The sequence below is a fragment of the Anopheles maculipalpis genome, chromosome 3RL, assembly GCF_943734695.1.
Source record: "Anopheles maculipalpis chromosome 3RL, idAnoMacuDA_375_x, whole genome shotgun sequence".
Taxonomy (NCBI): domain Eukaryota; kingdom Metazoa; phylum Arthropoda; class Insecta; order Diptera; family Culicidae; genus Anopheles; species Anopheles maculipalpis.
In genome coordinates this window covers 55,908,372-55,924,788 of record NC_064872.1, presented here as the reverse complement: position 1 = coordinate 55,924,788, position 16,417 = coordinate 55,908,372, and the positions used below count along the sequence as shown (strand labels likewise).

Genomic DNA, 16,417 nt, shown 5'->3' with positions numbered 1-16,417 from the left:
GAAAGTCGCAAGAAGCATTTCACCTTACAATTTCAATCCACAATCGGTCCCATTCATCGTGGTAATGCACTCTGTTGCTTGCATTGAAAAGACAACTTTGGAAAAAATAGGAATACGGGACAAGAGCAGGGGAGATCTGACATAATGTCAATCACGTAAAATTTACAAAGAATTGAAAAATATAGAAATATAGAAGAAATGTAATGTCTGCAAAATCGATATGCTTTATGCTGTATCATAAGTGTTTTAGGAAGCCAAATAAATTATCCAATGCAGTTGGTTATGCCGTTCGTTAACTAAACACAACCCCACCAATGCGCGAGCATTAAAAGTGTCGTGGGGAAGCGTTTAAATTCCATTCATCACGGGTCGCGGTATGACTCACTCACTGGCGCTCGTTTCATTCATGCTGCGGCGATTGAATCAATCGTCACACGCCGAGTGTTTCGGTTTGTTCTTCCACTCACGCACACGCCGCGATTTTACGGAAGCGGATGTTGTCACTCCTTCCGCCGCTTCGTTCCGTCCTCACGTCCCTCGCAGCACAGCAAACCATTCATCATCCATTGGCGCTGGCGTGATGCATATGCTGATTGAAATCGTAGCCATGGTTCGTTGCATCGCTGCACCACAAGTGGGTAGGTTGGTTGGTTTGGTTCACTTCCTGTGCATCGCGCAAGCACGTTTAAAAATTCCGAAACTTCGTTGCGCGTTTTTCTCTTCCATGAGCTGTAAAGCGGCAATACTGCACCGCGGAACGCGGATGGAAAATAAAAATCAGAAAAATAGAGATGAAGCACCAGTCCGAAGACCTGACCTGTTCTTTCTTGTCGCGTGATTTGTGATGAATAGCATCAAACCTCGGTGGTGATCGTCGGTATGTTGCTGAGGATCCTTTTTTCTCTCTCTCTCCTGTCACCGTTCTTAGAACCAGCCACCAGAATATGATCATAATGGAAGTAGCTGTGGGCAAATGATTTGATGGCAAGACACATAAAACCCACCTGTCAGCTGTGCTACCCTTAGAGAAGGTTCGATGGCGATTTGGATTATGACGAATAGAAATACTTCCGTTTTCCGTAGCTTTGCCTCACACTTTTCATGCTTCCACACACGCCTCTTCCTTCCGATCGATTGTTCTTCCGTTTTCGTTTGAATAGCATTTTTGGAACATTATGTTGCTCGACAGTGCATCACCAAAAAAACAGCTGTTCTATCTGTGCGGTGTGTGTGTTTGCCATGTGCAATTTTTCCTTTTGAAGATTCGTCCTGTTTTGTTGAAGGACCCACAAAACCCGGTAAAGGGATAGTGTAGGGAAGGTGCAGACACAAAAAAAAGGTGTAAAATGCTCAAACAATGCGGAAAGAGCCTGTTAATCCAACAGTAAAAGACGAAACAAAGTACGAAGCAGAAGGATAAGTGCTGAATCGTGATATACCAATCATAATTTCAGCAGAAGCAGCTACAAACAGCGGCAAGAAACTGCCGAGATTCGTCTGCTGATTGTTTCGTTCCACTTGGTTTCGCTGGACACACGGTGCACTCTCTCTCTCTCTTCTCCGGCTTGGTTTGTGGCCAAAACGGATGAAGATGCACCTGCGCATCCGAGTAATGAAGGGCACGCGACCAGTACAAACGCTGCAGCACATTGCTTTAGTTGTTTTTACTCCGCGTGCTGGAATGAAGGAGGTTGATCATGAGCCAGTAAAGTTCTTACGTTCCGTCGCGTCTTGTGATCATCCGTGGATCGTGTGGAGGTTGCGTTTTTTTATGTACCAACACAGTAAGGCACGTGTTTTCAGGCATGTTTTCGTTTGGTGCAGGATGTTCCAAACCACACACTTAAATCTTGGGCAGGTGATCTGATTACCGCAAATGGGAAGGTTTATTGCGTCTCAGATTGCTGCTAATGATGGATTGCTTAAGTGGTTAATGATATTATTTGTGAGTGTTGATGATGAGCTGGAGCCAAAAATGATGCATTTTGTTTTTTAATTAATTTCATTGGTTCTTTCTTACTGATCCGATGCACTTCGCTGACATTCGCTGACATTTGTGTCCCAAACTTGGGATGGAAAAACATGGTTGATTATTTAATTATATTTATTTACCACACAAAAATAAAAATTAAGACGAATTCAGCACCAATTTTGATTAACTTTAAATTTAAATGAAACTTTTTAACAATAAAAATACTATTTTTGGTGTTTGGTTCTGTAATAAAGTAATGTTTTGAATTTGTGACAAAAACTAATGACCATTGTTGATGGACGTTCTTTCGGCTAGGATATACTTCCTAGAACTTTGCCCTTTGCTGGTTAAAGAGATGACTTTAGTGATCTTTTAGCAAAGAGCGCATAGTTCTTTTTCTTGGCTTAACGGCTTTACCAGGTCACAAAGGCCATCGTATGGCTTGCTGACACCAAGTACTTGGATAACCAGTCCTCACGGGAGAATGGGGGTGTATAGTGTTCATAGACCAGGACCTAATAATCACAACATTTTTTGGCTTGATTCTTTTTGATGAAATCTACAGCTTCCGACAGAGACTTGTCCCCAGAGTCAGAGACTTTGTACTGTAGAATGTGATGGAGGCGGACCCGAAGGTCTTCAAACAGTAGGACCGGGGTTCGAATCCCATCCGGACTGTGCCCCCCGTAGTGAGGACTGACTAACCAACTACGTGATATTGGCAGTCTAGTAAGCCATTTCGATGGCCGGCATGACCTAAGAAGATCGTTAAGCCATTAAAAAGAAGTAAGCCAATCGATGACCGACGCGGCCTGGTAGATCGTTAAATCATGAAGAGGAACAAGAGAAGAGGAAGCTGCCCCCATATACATCAAACGTCGTTAAAAATCGTAGAAGCAGAACCATATTCGGAAAACTTCTTGAGGAAGATCATGTAGGAGACTGATTTGCGATCAACGCCAAACTCCTAAGCAGGGAACATAGCATTCCTGTCAATAATGATGTCCATATTGTTTAAAATCTTCTTTATCATTTTGACGGATACTCAGGGCCCCTAAAGGAGTAGTCCCCGAAGGCCCTACGAAGCCAAAACGTGTCAAAATGGAGAAGTTTTTCTCATTAATTTCTTGTAGCGATGGCAAAGTTCAATGCAATCAGTGGCAAAGGCTAAGTCCGAAGTTACAATCGTATTAAAATAGAAGAATTCCTCTACCACCTCCAGACCGACGGCGTTAACTGGTGTCCTAACTTCCGAGACGGGCTCTATTACGGTCAGAGCCTTCAGTTCTATTGATCAGTCGGGTGTCCTTCGTCCGTCCGATTATGTTAATGTCAACCGCGAAGCCAAGAAATTGGAGAGATCGGGTGCTTTTCCGATTAGAAATTTCTCGTCGTCCTTTCGTTTTGCAATGATATTGGAGGTGGCTTGCAAGGTTTCTCCCTCAACCTCCTGTCTCGTCGGAGGGCCTGCCTACGCTTAGCTGGTAAGAGTCCCGCAGGATGCCAGGACAGAAGAACGGCCAGCTGCTCTTAACATCAGACAGAGGAGAACAGACGCTAGTAACCATCCATTGGAGGAACGGATCCATTCGAAAAATTTGTTCAAAACTTCCTCCAAGTTATGTACGTAACTCGAGAAGATTCTTAAACACGAAGTTCTGATTTCATTTAGCACGATGGAAGAAAGTATTTGAATGTTTTGATTGGAGTATTGTTTATGCTCTAATACTCTATAAAGATGATTAATTCGAAACGTTTACTCTCTTTGTTTGCTTTCTGTTGTGTCTAGCGAGTAATTTCTAGCAAGGTACAAGACACGATCGTCTACATTCATTGCGTCATTAATCTAGCTTATTATAGACATTCAAATAGATTGAAATTCAAAGTTGGTAGTGGGAGATTCTGAATTTCTTCCTCATTCAAGCACGGATAAATGCACGGCAGATCTAAAGCACATATCAACTTCAATTGTTCGGGATGAACATTTCGTCTCGAGCGTATAAAAAAAAGAGAGATTAATATTTTTACTGCTAACAACAACTACCGTAACGTTCTCGAGGTTAATAATCCTCCCCCGTCCTTGGTAAACGGTGGACAGCGGTTTCCCTTCCGTTATCGTTATTAGTATGCAGTCCCCCGATCTCAAAACAACCTATCGGACTGCTTTCGGAAATCAGGAAAAGCGAAGGTAATTAAAAGTATGCCATTGTGTTTTAACACCGGTCTCCCGGTCTGGAGCAGGTTGTGCGTTCGGTAAGGCATATTAAAACCTTTTTAATTGCTTATTATATGATCTGGAAGAATTTAGTGCATTGCTGCAGCGAAGCCAAAGCGAGTTAAGATTTAATGAGAAGGCCGCTCTCGCTCTCAGAGCGCAAGCTTATTACAGGCTTAATGATGGAAGGCAAATAATTGAAAGCACATTGTGTTGAAAGGCGATTGACAATCAGCACGGTGTAATATAACTCTTGCGCAGGTTCGAACGCCTGTCTCTGTGTGGCCACTCTTTGCGGTGAGTTCAGAGCTGTTATTTTTAGGGGTTTTTTCCATTTTTTTTTTTTTTTTTGAAGAAGCCCCTTTCGCCAGATTTTCTCACTGCCCTTATTTCGTGTGGTTGTGGAGACACGACACGATGAAGGAGCAGGTGGACCATAACAAATGATTCAGTCAAGCCAAAACCAACCTGTGTGGACGCGACCGGACCTCTGTCTGTCCATATTCCATTCGGCGAAAAGAAGCTTTTCATGCTGTACGGCGGTGGTCGTGTGAGATTTTCCGTGGCCACCACCAACACGATGGGTTTTTCGAACGACCGGTGGGGTAACGGTTAGGAGCCAGCGCGCAGTGGATGGATTAAGAACAATAATTTTACCACGCTTTCGGAAGTCTCTTGAGGAAACCGTGCGGCTTATGTGATGCGCGGGGGCGGCGCACAGACAATTAGTTCCGTGCGGATTGAAATCATCATCAACCGTTGAGATCCCGCGCGCACACACACACACACTTGGTGGTAAAAATGGGCGAAATGCGATGGAGTGGCGAGCTGTTGGATGGGAACCCGTAAAAGCAGAGGAGAGCGGGCCTTCTTTACTTAGTTTTATAGAGCATCTAGAAGAAGTGGAAAGAACGTGTGCGTTAGTTGAGTACATTAGGCCGTTGTTAAGCGTACGGTACCTGTGTTGCTTCAATTGTTTTTGGGGCCATGTTCTGGATTTTCGGCACGGCTTCCATTGGTTCCGCCGTCTGTCGCTGTTCAGCCTAAGAGGTGGAGGAGGAGGAGGAGAGATTCTCGGTGATGCTTTTGGCGTGAAACGGATCATAGATGGGAGGGAGGGATGGAGGAAGATCTCAGGCCAATGTCTAGTAGTAGACACAGATCAATAATGCTACTTGTGAAGCTTTCAACACGGCCCATCGTGGTGTGTGCGGTATTCTTCTGGGCGTCTCGAACGCGTCGAATTTCGAACAAATTATTGCAATTATTCCCGTAATACATACTATTAGCGGGGATAATTGCTGTTTGCTATCGGATTTGAGCTATCCCGAGCCCGGTGTCGATCGTGGGCCATGAAATGCGGTGGCTAAAGAAAAACTCATTAAACTCATCTGTCTTTTTCTATTTTACAGAGTTCGAGAACTTCTCCGGCCCACAAAAAGGAACAAAGAGGCGCCATCATAAACCGACCACCGTGTGCGGTATGGCGGCGGCGGCGCCAGGCCAGCCCAATCGCTATAGGAACGGTACCACACACTCAGTGGATATCGGCGCTGTGTTTTTCGGTTAATGCGTCCAGTCCAGCCGCGCCTTGGCCAAAACACCTGTCAGTTGCAAATGCTCTGGCGCTGCAATTGAAACCACCGACCCGCCGGTCCCCACACACCACGCGATTCGTCCGAGCGTTCTGTTATGTGTGTTCTGATTTTGAAATCCAATATTTGGTTTAGAAACCGTGGTATCATACCGAATCCGTCCTGTCCATGCGATTAGTTAATGTTGCTTTGTTGTTCGCTGAGAGCTTTGTTGTTTTCGGGCCCACACACAGCTGGGCAAAGCCAGTCCAAAAAGCAAAGAATGTTTGCTAATGCACTGATAATTGGGCAAATTAGAAAGTAATCAACCGATTTTTTTTTTTCATTTTCTTCAGTACAGGAGAGGTGTATTGGCCTTTCCTACGTTCATTTCTTAATCATCTATGCCATTTGCATTCGGAAAGGTTCGGAGGGTTCGGTGCTGTCCGGGTGAAGTGCAATTTGCTAGAATGCGGGTTTGTTGGGTGATGCTGCCTCTCATCGATCAAATATGGGTATGTTGTTCACTGAAATGAAATTAATCAAATAGTTAATAGCGAGTGAGGAGTGGTAAGAGATGTATCGATGCCTTGTGACTTAATCCTAGAATTATTTATTTATATCATTACGTCCTGGCTGGCTGCATTTAACATAAACATTGTGTGTATTCAGCACATTCAGTTGTAATTACATGAACATTTTGATAAACAGTTGTACATGTGATCGTGAATTGTCTACGTTTCCGGCTGGAAAAAAAAATGTTTAAAATTATAATTAAAATTTCAATAGATCGTAAATACTTAACCAGACGAACAAACATGGACCTTCCACTATTATTATGATAGAAAAAGACATTCATAAACTAGCAAAGCAGCACCGCAAAAGGTCATGCCAATCGACAACCAACCGAATTGCACTTTACGCAGAACAATCACACCACATAGCAAGCAAATATGATCATGTGCGTACTGTACTTACTTGCAAGCATAAGCACAGCGATTCCTAGACAGGAAACGATTACAAAAGCACCATCGAAAGCAGCCGAACGACGAACCGCGCTAGCTTCTTCCGTTTTTTGCAAATTCGTTCGGCGGCGGCATGCAAGAACTGCTCAGTATTCGATGCTGGTTACTGCAAATCTTTGTACGTGACAACGCTTCTAATGACCGGAGAGCTGTGCGTGCGTGCATAGGTCTCCGAAACAGTTGACCAATGCATGGGTTGGTATACTCCCGATGGTACCGCAAAGATTATGACTAAAATATTTAAATTGATATCGTAGCGTAGGGAGACAACCGATCAACCGCAATGTTGTGCCAATCTTGGCCGGAAAGGAAGTGTGCGTCATATTTCGCTTTTATGTTGCGAAAATTGTATTTGCAATATAATATCGCGGTTTGACTAGCTTTTCAAGATGAGCTTGTGAAGATTTCATACAAAAAATAGTACAACGCACAACGTGAAATATATTATATATTATAAAATTGTATGAAATTTCCTCTTTCTAGTTATTATTAGCTCATAATTATTATATGACAGACGAAGCTGGTATTGTAAAGAATCTTTATAAGCCCAGTAATCACTTAACAGGTTGGCTGATAAGTCCCCGGTCTGACACATAGATGGCGCAGCTAGTATTAAATGCATATTATTTTTATATAGCACCAACCTTCAAATGATTCGTGTCAAAATTTGACGTCTGTATGTCAATTAGTTTGTGAGATGGACCGTCTTTTGTCAAGCAACTTTTGGTTGCTTGACGAACGAAAAAAGAACGAAGAAGAAAAAAGTGTTGTTCCACCAAGACAACGCACCGTGCCACAAGTCATTGAGAACGATGGCAAAAATTCATGAATTGGGCTTCGAATTGCTTCCCCACCCACCGTATTCTCCAGAGCTGGCCCCCAGCGACTTTTTCTTGTTCTCAGACCTCAAAAGGATGCTCGCAGGGAAAAAATTTGGCTCCAATGAAGAGGTGGTCGCCGAAACTGAGGCCTATTTTGAGGCAAAACCGAAGGAGTACTACCAAAATGGTATCAAAAAATTGGAAGGTCGTTATAATCGTTGTATCGCTCTTGAAGGGAACTATGTTGAATAATAAAAACGAATTTTGACAAAAAAATGTGTTTTTCTTTGTTAGACCGGGGACTTATCAGCCAACCTGTTACGCCTACGGACCTATAGAGGAGCAAACGTCGACTCAAATCATTTCCTGGTCATGATTAAGTTACGTCAAAAGCTCTGCGTCGCCTATAAGCTGCGCTTTCAGCCTACCCCAAGGCTCAAGGGACTTCGCAAACGCGATGGGGGAAGCGCTGCCGGAGGACACCACCACCGAGGCGATGTCCCTCAATGACCACCGAGCGAACAATTGGCCGCGTGACACGTAACCAGAAGAAGGAATGGTTTGATGATGAGTGCAGGCGAGCACTTATCCGAGAAGAACGCAGTGCGTACCCGTATGCTGCAGCGCGGGACCCGGTAGAACGTGGAACACTACAGAAGACTGAGGAGGCAGCAAATCCGGCGCTTCCAGGCTAAGATGGGGAGTTTCGAAGAGTCGGACGAGCAACTGATGCAGCAGTTATCCCAGTCGGGGGAAACTCGCAAGTTCTACAGGATGTTGAATGCGGCACGGGCCGGTTTTACTCCCATGATCGCTATGTGCCGCAGCGAGGAAGGAGATATCCTGTAGGACGAGTGAGAGGTGATCAACAGGTGGAAGTGCTACTTCGACAGACACCTTACTAAGCACTGCGACGATCCATGCGACGAAGACCAAATACGTGCTCGCTGGAGGCTCTGACCGAGATAGAACCCGAATCGGAAGCCGATTATCAGTTGACGGCGACGATCTCGAGGTGGTAGAGGTGTTTTGCTACCTTGATAGGATTGTAGCTTCGGACAACAACGTAAGCAGCGGAATCCGAAGGCGCATTGTTCAAGGGAATCGAGCCTACTACGGACTCCACAAACTCCTGCGATCCCGAAGACTCCAACAACAAACGAAATGTACGATTTACCGCACCTTGATACGTCCGGTAGTCTACGGGTACGAGTCTTGGACTATGTTGACGGAGGACGCCGATGCACTCGCCATTTTCGAACGGCGGGTGCTAAGGACTATCTTTTGCGGTATGTGGGAGCAGGGCGTATGGCGAAGGAGAATGGACTATAAGCTAGCTGAGCTGTTTGGCGGTGCTGATATCCTATCGGTAGTCAAATCCGGAAGGATACGTTGGCTGGGGCACGTGATGTGGATGCTGGACTCATGCCCCACCAAGAAGGTGCTCGTCAGCGACCCGTTCGGCACAAGGCGTAGAGTAGCACAGCGAGCTCGTTGGCTGGATTAAGTGGAGTCTAACCTGTCGGAGATCGGATGCAACCGTGGATGGAGGACTGCAGCCCTAGATCGAGTTTCCTGGAAACTGATTGGAGACCTGGCCATGTCGGCACGACGTGCTCAATCTTGAACAGGCCAAGAAGAAGAAGAATCACTTACATGTCATGGACACTATGTTCAAAATAAACGAATTATTCTCGTATGATCTCATGATTGTAATAAGGATTTGACTGCCCAGGTTCAAGTGAGCTTATATTATCGAACAAACTGCGATTGACAGAAGACGACGCTGGACCGAGATAAAGATCTTCTATAGTTAGCCGAGACCGCAAAGAAACATGCCAACGATCATCAGGATCTTGTTATGTGGACCGTCCCAAGCAAAAATCGTTTCAGTTGCCTATACAATATTTTGACCTTTATGCGGAGGCATCAGATACATCACTACATCTCAATTTGATATTGAACCTAATGGCCCAAATACAATAAGACTTTACGGGCTGGAAAGTATCATTTGATGCCTATGATGAGAGGCTAATTTAGCCCTTCTGACGACCTAAGCGGAAATGGTTTTGAGGACCATTCGTGGAGGGGTGAATTGAATATCGGGCCAGATCAGTATCAAAACTAAAGGGTTGAGGGTTCATTTGTTCCTGTATCTGATCGTGTGACCGGGAGAGGGTGAGGGTGCTCTCTTGAGACAGGACCCATTCCATCCGTCCTTACCATTTCTTTTTGGGTTTCAGCTCAGGACCTCTTTCGAGCCGGGGGGCCCCACGCGGCTGATCAGCCCGACCGATTATAAGACGATCCACCTCTGTCCCATGATCCTTCCTCTTGAATACCTTCCCTCTTGAACGTAATCAAGAGAGATTCGTCGGTTATGATCGGAGTCCGCATGCCTCGGATACGAGTGTGAGTTCTTCACTTCAACAAAATGCCTTAACGAAATAAAGTGGTAACGCACAGGGTGTTAAGGAAACACACTTGGCACGTATGAAAATCCATTCCTCTATAGTCGAACTGGTTTCGTTCGGTTTTGTTTATAGGAAATGCATCGATTTGTAAAATCCTAAATTTAGCATTTGCAATCAAACATGTTCTCTCATGAGGTGCATTCTACGTACTCGTATTCAGTTCGTTCAACGGAAACACATGTCGACAGAAACATAAGAACAGTGGCATAAGGCTTTTGCCAATGTTTTGATGTTCAACGTTTGAATGAAATATCCTTCCGTTTTTCTACTTCCCAGATATAGGAGATCCGGGTCCTGCCGGGGCTCTAAATTTAAATACAAAATTTATGCTCATTAGGCGGCCAGATAAACAACCGGATGTTTGGGTTGTTTTATGCATGCAGAACAGCTTTTCAGCCGTTTTTCTACTTTTATTTTGATTAGGACACTAAAGTAGTAGAACTTCTTGAAGGTGGAGTGGAAATATTTCAAAGGTGGAAAAGCATCCTTATGCACATTCTTGCAAGCTTTAACTTTAACGAAAACAAAATGCATCATAGTGCGTTTGTCCGACATGAAAAGGCTCCACCTCATCATAAACACAGTCAAGAAATGACACGAGCATTGCCAGCTCAGCTCGAAACCCCTGTAAAGGATATGATTTTCCATAAATGGTACTTTATGAGGATTGTACGAAAGCCTTTATCAAACTAATAAAGCATTAACAAAGATCAATATTTAACAGAAAAAAAGTTCAAAAATAATAGATACTACTAATAAGAAAAATAATAGTCATAAACATGTGATAAAACCAAACAAAAATCTGCATCGTAATACAATTTAGCGTCGCATTATTCACTTACTTTCGTAAATTTTACTTAAATAATATTCATGTGATATTTTCATGCGATTTAAAAAAAAATGCAAATGTATTTAATTTTTTACAATTCATTCGCTTTTGTTTATTATTTTCTTGAAAAAAAAAACACGTCTTCTATGCACCATTTTTTCCCATTGGTATAAGGTTCATTTGATGTAGTTGTCAATTTGAATTCTATTTTGTGACTAATTTCAAAACCCTATTTACTGCATTTTAGTTTTGTATGTGTGAGTGTGAGTTGTACAACAACAGCAGCACAAACAGTTTCTAGTTTTAAATACTTTCAGTCGACAAATCTCACCTCGAGATGGATTATAGTCGAATGGGAAGGATTGCGTAGTAGTAGTAGTAGTCGTAGTAGTGGTTGATTGTAGTTAAGTGAATCGATTTTGGTTGTATTCTTTGTTTTTACATTCCAGCTGCCCAGTTTATCCATTATTTTGTTCTGTTAGTACTATTGCAAAAGTTTCCATTCATTTTCGTTTTGTTTTGTTCGCTGCAAAAGGCCATTTTGGTATGGAGGGATGATGGTGATGGATATTTGAACTTTTCTTCTGTGGGTAATACCGTGGTGTGATGTGAAAAGTAGAATTTTGTGGACGGGTATTTTTCTACATTTATCCGATGATGATGATCACGTCAGTGTTCGAAATTGGAAAGAAACATCCCTTTCTTTGTTCTATACGAAAAATAAATAAGCCCTGCCCCGTGCCGTAAGTTTGTATATTCCCGCTAGCTAGCATAACGTTCGTACCCCCGCAACTCTTCTGAAGTTTAATAATCTTTGGTGTGTCCTTTGAAAAACAAAACAAAAAACAAACTAGAGATGCATTCATATACTAGCGGAATTCGAGGTCGGATTCTATTGGTTGTGATATTGTCGTGAGCCGAAGCCAAATCATCACCAATGCTAGATGTGACCCACCCCCTGTACCCAGTCACCTGTTTCTTTTATGCTCCCCTCTGTCTCCTTTACTCGCTCTGTTTCTATCAACGAAGAATAAAAATGTGTGCCTTACTCTTTTTGTTACTATGTTATCGATTTTTTGGACTTCATTTAATTAGTGAGATCGTTTACCTGCGGGGATCGTGGGGAACAGAAAGGAAACACAAACCTCCCGCGTTTGCTGAAACGGGAAGGTTTATCGTTTTTTCTTTCATTTGCATCATTGCTATGAAATAATGTGTCTGTGGCGCTCTCGAGCCATGAGCCAGACATGTTAAATTAAACGACGTCAAAGCGAAAATAGTGACGCGGGAGGTAAGAAGGGCACAACAGAGTTCGATAATAGAGAACTGCATATACAAGTGTAATAAATAAAATATTTACCTACTGCAGTGTTGGATAGCTCAACGACTTCTTGCCTTCTTCTACTCTACTACTGCTGATTCGGTATAGATAGGTTTTTAGTTTTTGTGGTTTCGGTTTCATCTTCTTCCCTATGTAATCTTTGCGAGAAAATGAGTAGTAAGATGTAGTAGATCGCATGCATTTCTTAATTGTCCTCTTTGTTTCCGCTCTATCGCTCTTTCGTCAACTATCAAATAATGCCATCGATCCCCACGCATCACAACATCGATTTCAATAAAGAAGGATGAGAATTTCTTTTGGATTGTTCATAACTCCATTCGTCAGTGGGGTGGGTCCGCTTTTGATCTGATTTACCAAGATTATAACTCTGTTTTGATTTATTTGCTGTGTTGTTGTTTTCTTTTTTCATTCCTTTTTCTCTCCTACATACATAGTCGCGCCGCTTTTGTTCTTTTTTTTTTCTTTTGCCCTTTTGCGTGTGTAGGGAAAAAGCAAAAAGAGCTATGTTAAGTTAATGTAATTTAATTATAGTAATAATAATAATATAATAATAATAATAATAATAATTAGAATACAATACAATAATTAGAATATTTCCGTAGAGATTTGACTAGACTTGGTGATTTTCCGTATTATTGAATATTATCTTATCGTGTTTTTTTTCTTCTTCTCTCTAGCTCTTATTTCGGTTGTTCCATTTGATTTTTTTTCCTAACGCTTCCCCTTCTCCTCTCTAAATCTTTGTCACACTCTGCGGATTAGTCTTTCATTCCACCATAGTACTCCGGGCACTATGGGACTCATCTCCTACACACTACAACCCCCCGGACAACAACAATATTGCTACAATCAGGTTACAAGGCAGCGTGCTTGTATGCGAGAGGTACACACACACACACAAACACCTTCCGAAGAAACCCTTTATTTTGTCAAATTTCTAACTCCAATTTCTGTTCACAGCACAGCACTCGCTTCCATTTCTGCACGTGCAATAATTACACAGCGTAGTTGCTGCCGTTTCGCTTACTACAAGTCGTTACACAGCAGCCTCTTCAGAGAGTCAATTTTTATTTCAAAATAAATAAATGTTCACGTAACACGCAACACAGTCGTTGTTGGGTGTCCTTTTCGAGTTCAAGAATTTCTGGACTGTCCCGACCGATCGTCGGGTCGGGGGTTATTTGGGTGTGCGTCGTCCCTACTTCCTTCAACAACATTAATACGTCATTATCCGAGCTCTACATACCTTGCGAGTGGTACAGCGTTTATGGTATTAATTTCACTTACATTTGGCTTTCTGGCTATCTATCTATTAATTCGAAAAGAGGTTGAAGGCGACCGCGGTTCAATGTTTCACTCTTCGGCGGCAGTGTATGTGTATGTTTGTATTTTGTTTTTTTTCCTCTTTCATCACACGGACGGTTGTTAGTTGATTGCGTATGTATGTGTGTATATTGTACGTGTGGTTAATGGGCGTACTTACTTAGGGCAGTTGCAATGCACAGTCCATCATCCACAAAACAACGAACAGGCGCCCCCGCATCGATCCGATCCGATTTGCATTTCGTTTGGCAGTTTGGATATACAGTAAGTGGGAAAGGAACTCAAAGGATGATAACGAGCGATTTATGTGTGATGGCCGGCGGGCGCATGTATAACTCCTATTTGCTCGCTGTTTGATTGATTGATGAAATGATGTGAAGATAAAAAAACGGACGGGCCAAGGTGTGTTGGTGGGTGCCGAAGAAGCCGGGAGTCCGGGGGAGTTCGTCAGCAAGCAACAGCAGCAGCAGCAGTAGCACCAGTGGATAGGATGATTTGGAGGCTATTCGTTGCGTCGTTCTCCCCTTGCGCAGTCTTTGGTATACTGGTATTTTAGTTTGGATTTCGATTGGCCAGCTTTGCATGCTGGCCGAAAATCCTAACGCACACGCACACGGCCCACCGTGCTGCTAAGTAGTGAGGGAGGTGGGTGCTCGCACCTTCTTCTTTCACGAGAGAGGAAGAACAATGTTTGAGTGCGATGATCCTTCCCCCCGTGGTGATGGATGCAGGGCGTAGTTGTTGTTTTATCAATAAAATATAAAGTCTATGTACAATCACATTTAGGTATGCACTTCCTCCTCCACGTTCCATTCAGTTTGCAGTTTCTCGCTGAGTTGTGTTGAGTTTCCCAGAGTTGTCCGATGCGGAGAGATAGAACGTGTGTGTACGGCGACGTGTCTGTGTGTGCATTATAAGCTGATACCCGTGTGTTTTGATAGACCCAATCACTCTCCCGTGTGGCCCCATATCCTCGAGCAAGAGAGAGAGCAACAGTGGTTTTCCCGTTTTTGTTTTCTAACAGCTTCACACGCACGCACAATCGACTCTTTGGACGTTATTTTGCTGGTCACAGCATACTTAATTCACACTAAAGCCTCACCAGCACCCACTCCCGAAAGGCTTCACACCGTGAGAGTTATTGGCGGCTGCGCTAAGGCTTTTTGGAATATCCGACCATCCATTGGAGAAGTGTTGTTGTGTAATCGACACTGTGGGCCTTATTCTCGTTTTACGACGCAATGAGAGAAGCACAGGTGGGAACGGTAGACGGCGTTTTGAACGCACTTTCAGGATGTGGTGTATGTGTGTGTGCCAACCCAGTGCGCGATGTCACACTGGATATAGTGGAAGGAATGAGGATCCTCGGTCGTTATCGAAGGATCCGGAGCGGAGGTCACGTCGTGTTTCCTCCTCTATTGGCTGGAGGGCGCGCGCACACACGCACACTAGAAACCGAAGTTGGTGAATAGATGCTGCTTGAATACCTCTTCACTTTCTTCCTCGAGCCTCTGCACGGTGACTGTGTTGAGCAGGTTGAACACGATGGCGAAGATCGTACAGGCAGCGTAAACACCGAGCGCCACCCACCAGAGTAGCTGCTCGTGCAACTTCTGCTCAAAGTTTTTCAACACAAGCAGACCGATCGTAAGCCCGGCCAGGGCGCCCGTTAGATGCGCCACATACGATACGGAAGGTGCCCCACTGGCAGGTTCCACCGAGTATCGGGAATAGATGGCGAAACCTACATCACAGGACGCTGTTTTATGAAGCAAAATAGAAAGAACAGAATTTCGGACACATTAATAAGTGAGAAATTGATTGTTACGTGACATAAAATAGGAAGAAAAACCGTTAATGTTAAGCAATGAGACGGAAATTCACTTACCAAATAGAAATATCGCTAGTAACCTTAGAATGCCATACTGCATATTGCGATAATTGAGCATTACGTTGGCTAAATGGGCCGCGAGAAGGGCATACACACCCCCACTGGCTCCTACGAGGTATACTTCCGGGTCGAATACGCTTGTACCTAATTGAAAACGGGAAGAGAAAACATAAATGTGACGTTAGACAACAGTAAAAACTTAAGGGAATTGTTATGTGTACATTTTTTTGACCAAATCAAAGTCTTCAAAACCTACCTAATGAACCGGCTAGTACACCCGCTAGATAAACACAACCTATCCTTGCTGATCCGTGTACCATCTCTAATGGTAGCCCAACGAGGAGTTGTATGATTAGATTGAAGCCTAAATGAAACCATCTGTTTGAGAAAAATCAGAAAAAAATGTGAAATTGATGTGTTTAGTTTCTTCATTTGCAAACGAACATTTCAAATAAACAAAACTTACCCTGCATGTAGGACCATATAGAATAGAAATCGCCACACTTCCTGTCGTTTGTCTGGTCGGTAAATGAACATCGAATCGATCGGAACCGGACCCGCCGGATCCGCTGGACCTAGCGTTACTGAGTGATAGATGAAGAACCCGAGCTGGAAATGAGAGAGAGAGAGAGAGAAAAACCATATTTATTATTTGTGTTGCTCTTCTGTATATTCCAAAAGTGTTCAAATAAGTAGATCAAATAATGTATGTTCCCCGCATGTGTTTGACGTACGTTTCCTTATCCGGTGTAAGGTGAATACTTGCTTCCTTGTACTAACCATGAATGAAACGTTAGACGGTAGAAGCTATATTTAGGATTGCATAAACTGTTGCATTTCTGATAAACAAACACGCAAAACCAGACCAATGGATCGATTATACGGTTGGTGGAGAATCGTGAACTCGATCGTGTGAATGAACGCTTGATTTGGCTCTGTGATTACTTTAAA

The 16,417-nt window shown here is 43.3% G+C and overlaps 2 protein-coding genes across 3 annotated transcripts in view; both read right to left on the bottom strand.

Annotated features, from left to right (window-relative positions):
* The window catches only part of LOC126563052 (40S ribosomal protein S9), a 227,540-nt gene that overhangs the window by 91,401 nt on the left and 119,722 nt on the right, over positions 1 to 16,417 (bottom strand). The gene's annotated exons all lie outside the window — the stretch shown is intronic.
* Positions 15,023 to 16,417, bottom strand: part of LOC126562230 (protein rhomboid) — a 40,151-nt gene continuing 38,756 nt past the window's right edge. For both annotated transcript variants that reach the window (XM_050218676.1, XM_050218677.1), the window contains 4 exons: positions 15,933 to 16,075; positions 15,723 to 15,844; positions 15,464 to 15,610; positions 15,023 to 15,334 (listed from right to left, as the gene is read on the bottom strand). In XM_050218676.1, coding sequence (XP_050074633.1) covers positions 15,024 to 15,334; positions 15,464 to 15,610; positions 15,723 to 15,844; positions 15,933 to 16,075 — 723 coding nt within the window. In that variant the 3' untranslated portion in view covers position 15,023. The remainder of the gene's footprint in view (positions 15,335 to 15,463; positions 15,611 to 15,722; positions 15,845 to 15,932; positions 16,076 to 16,417) is intronic.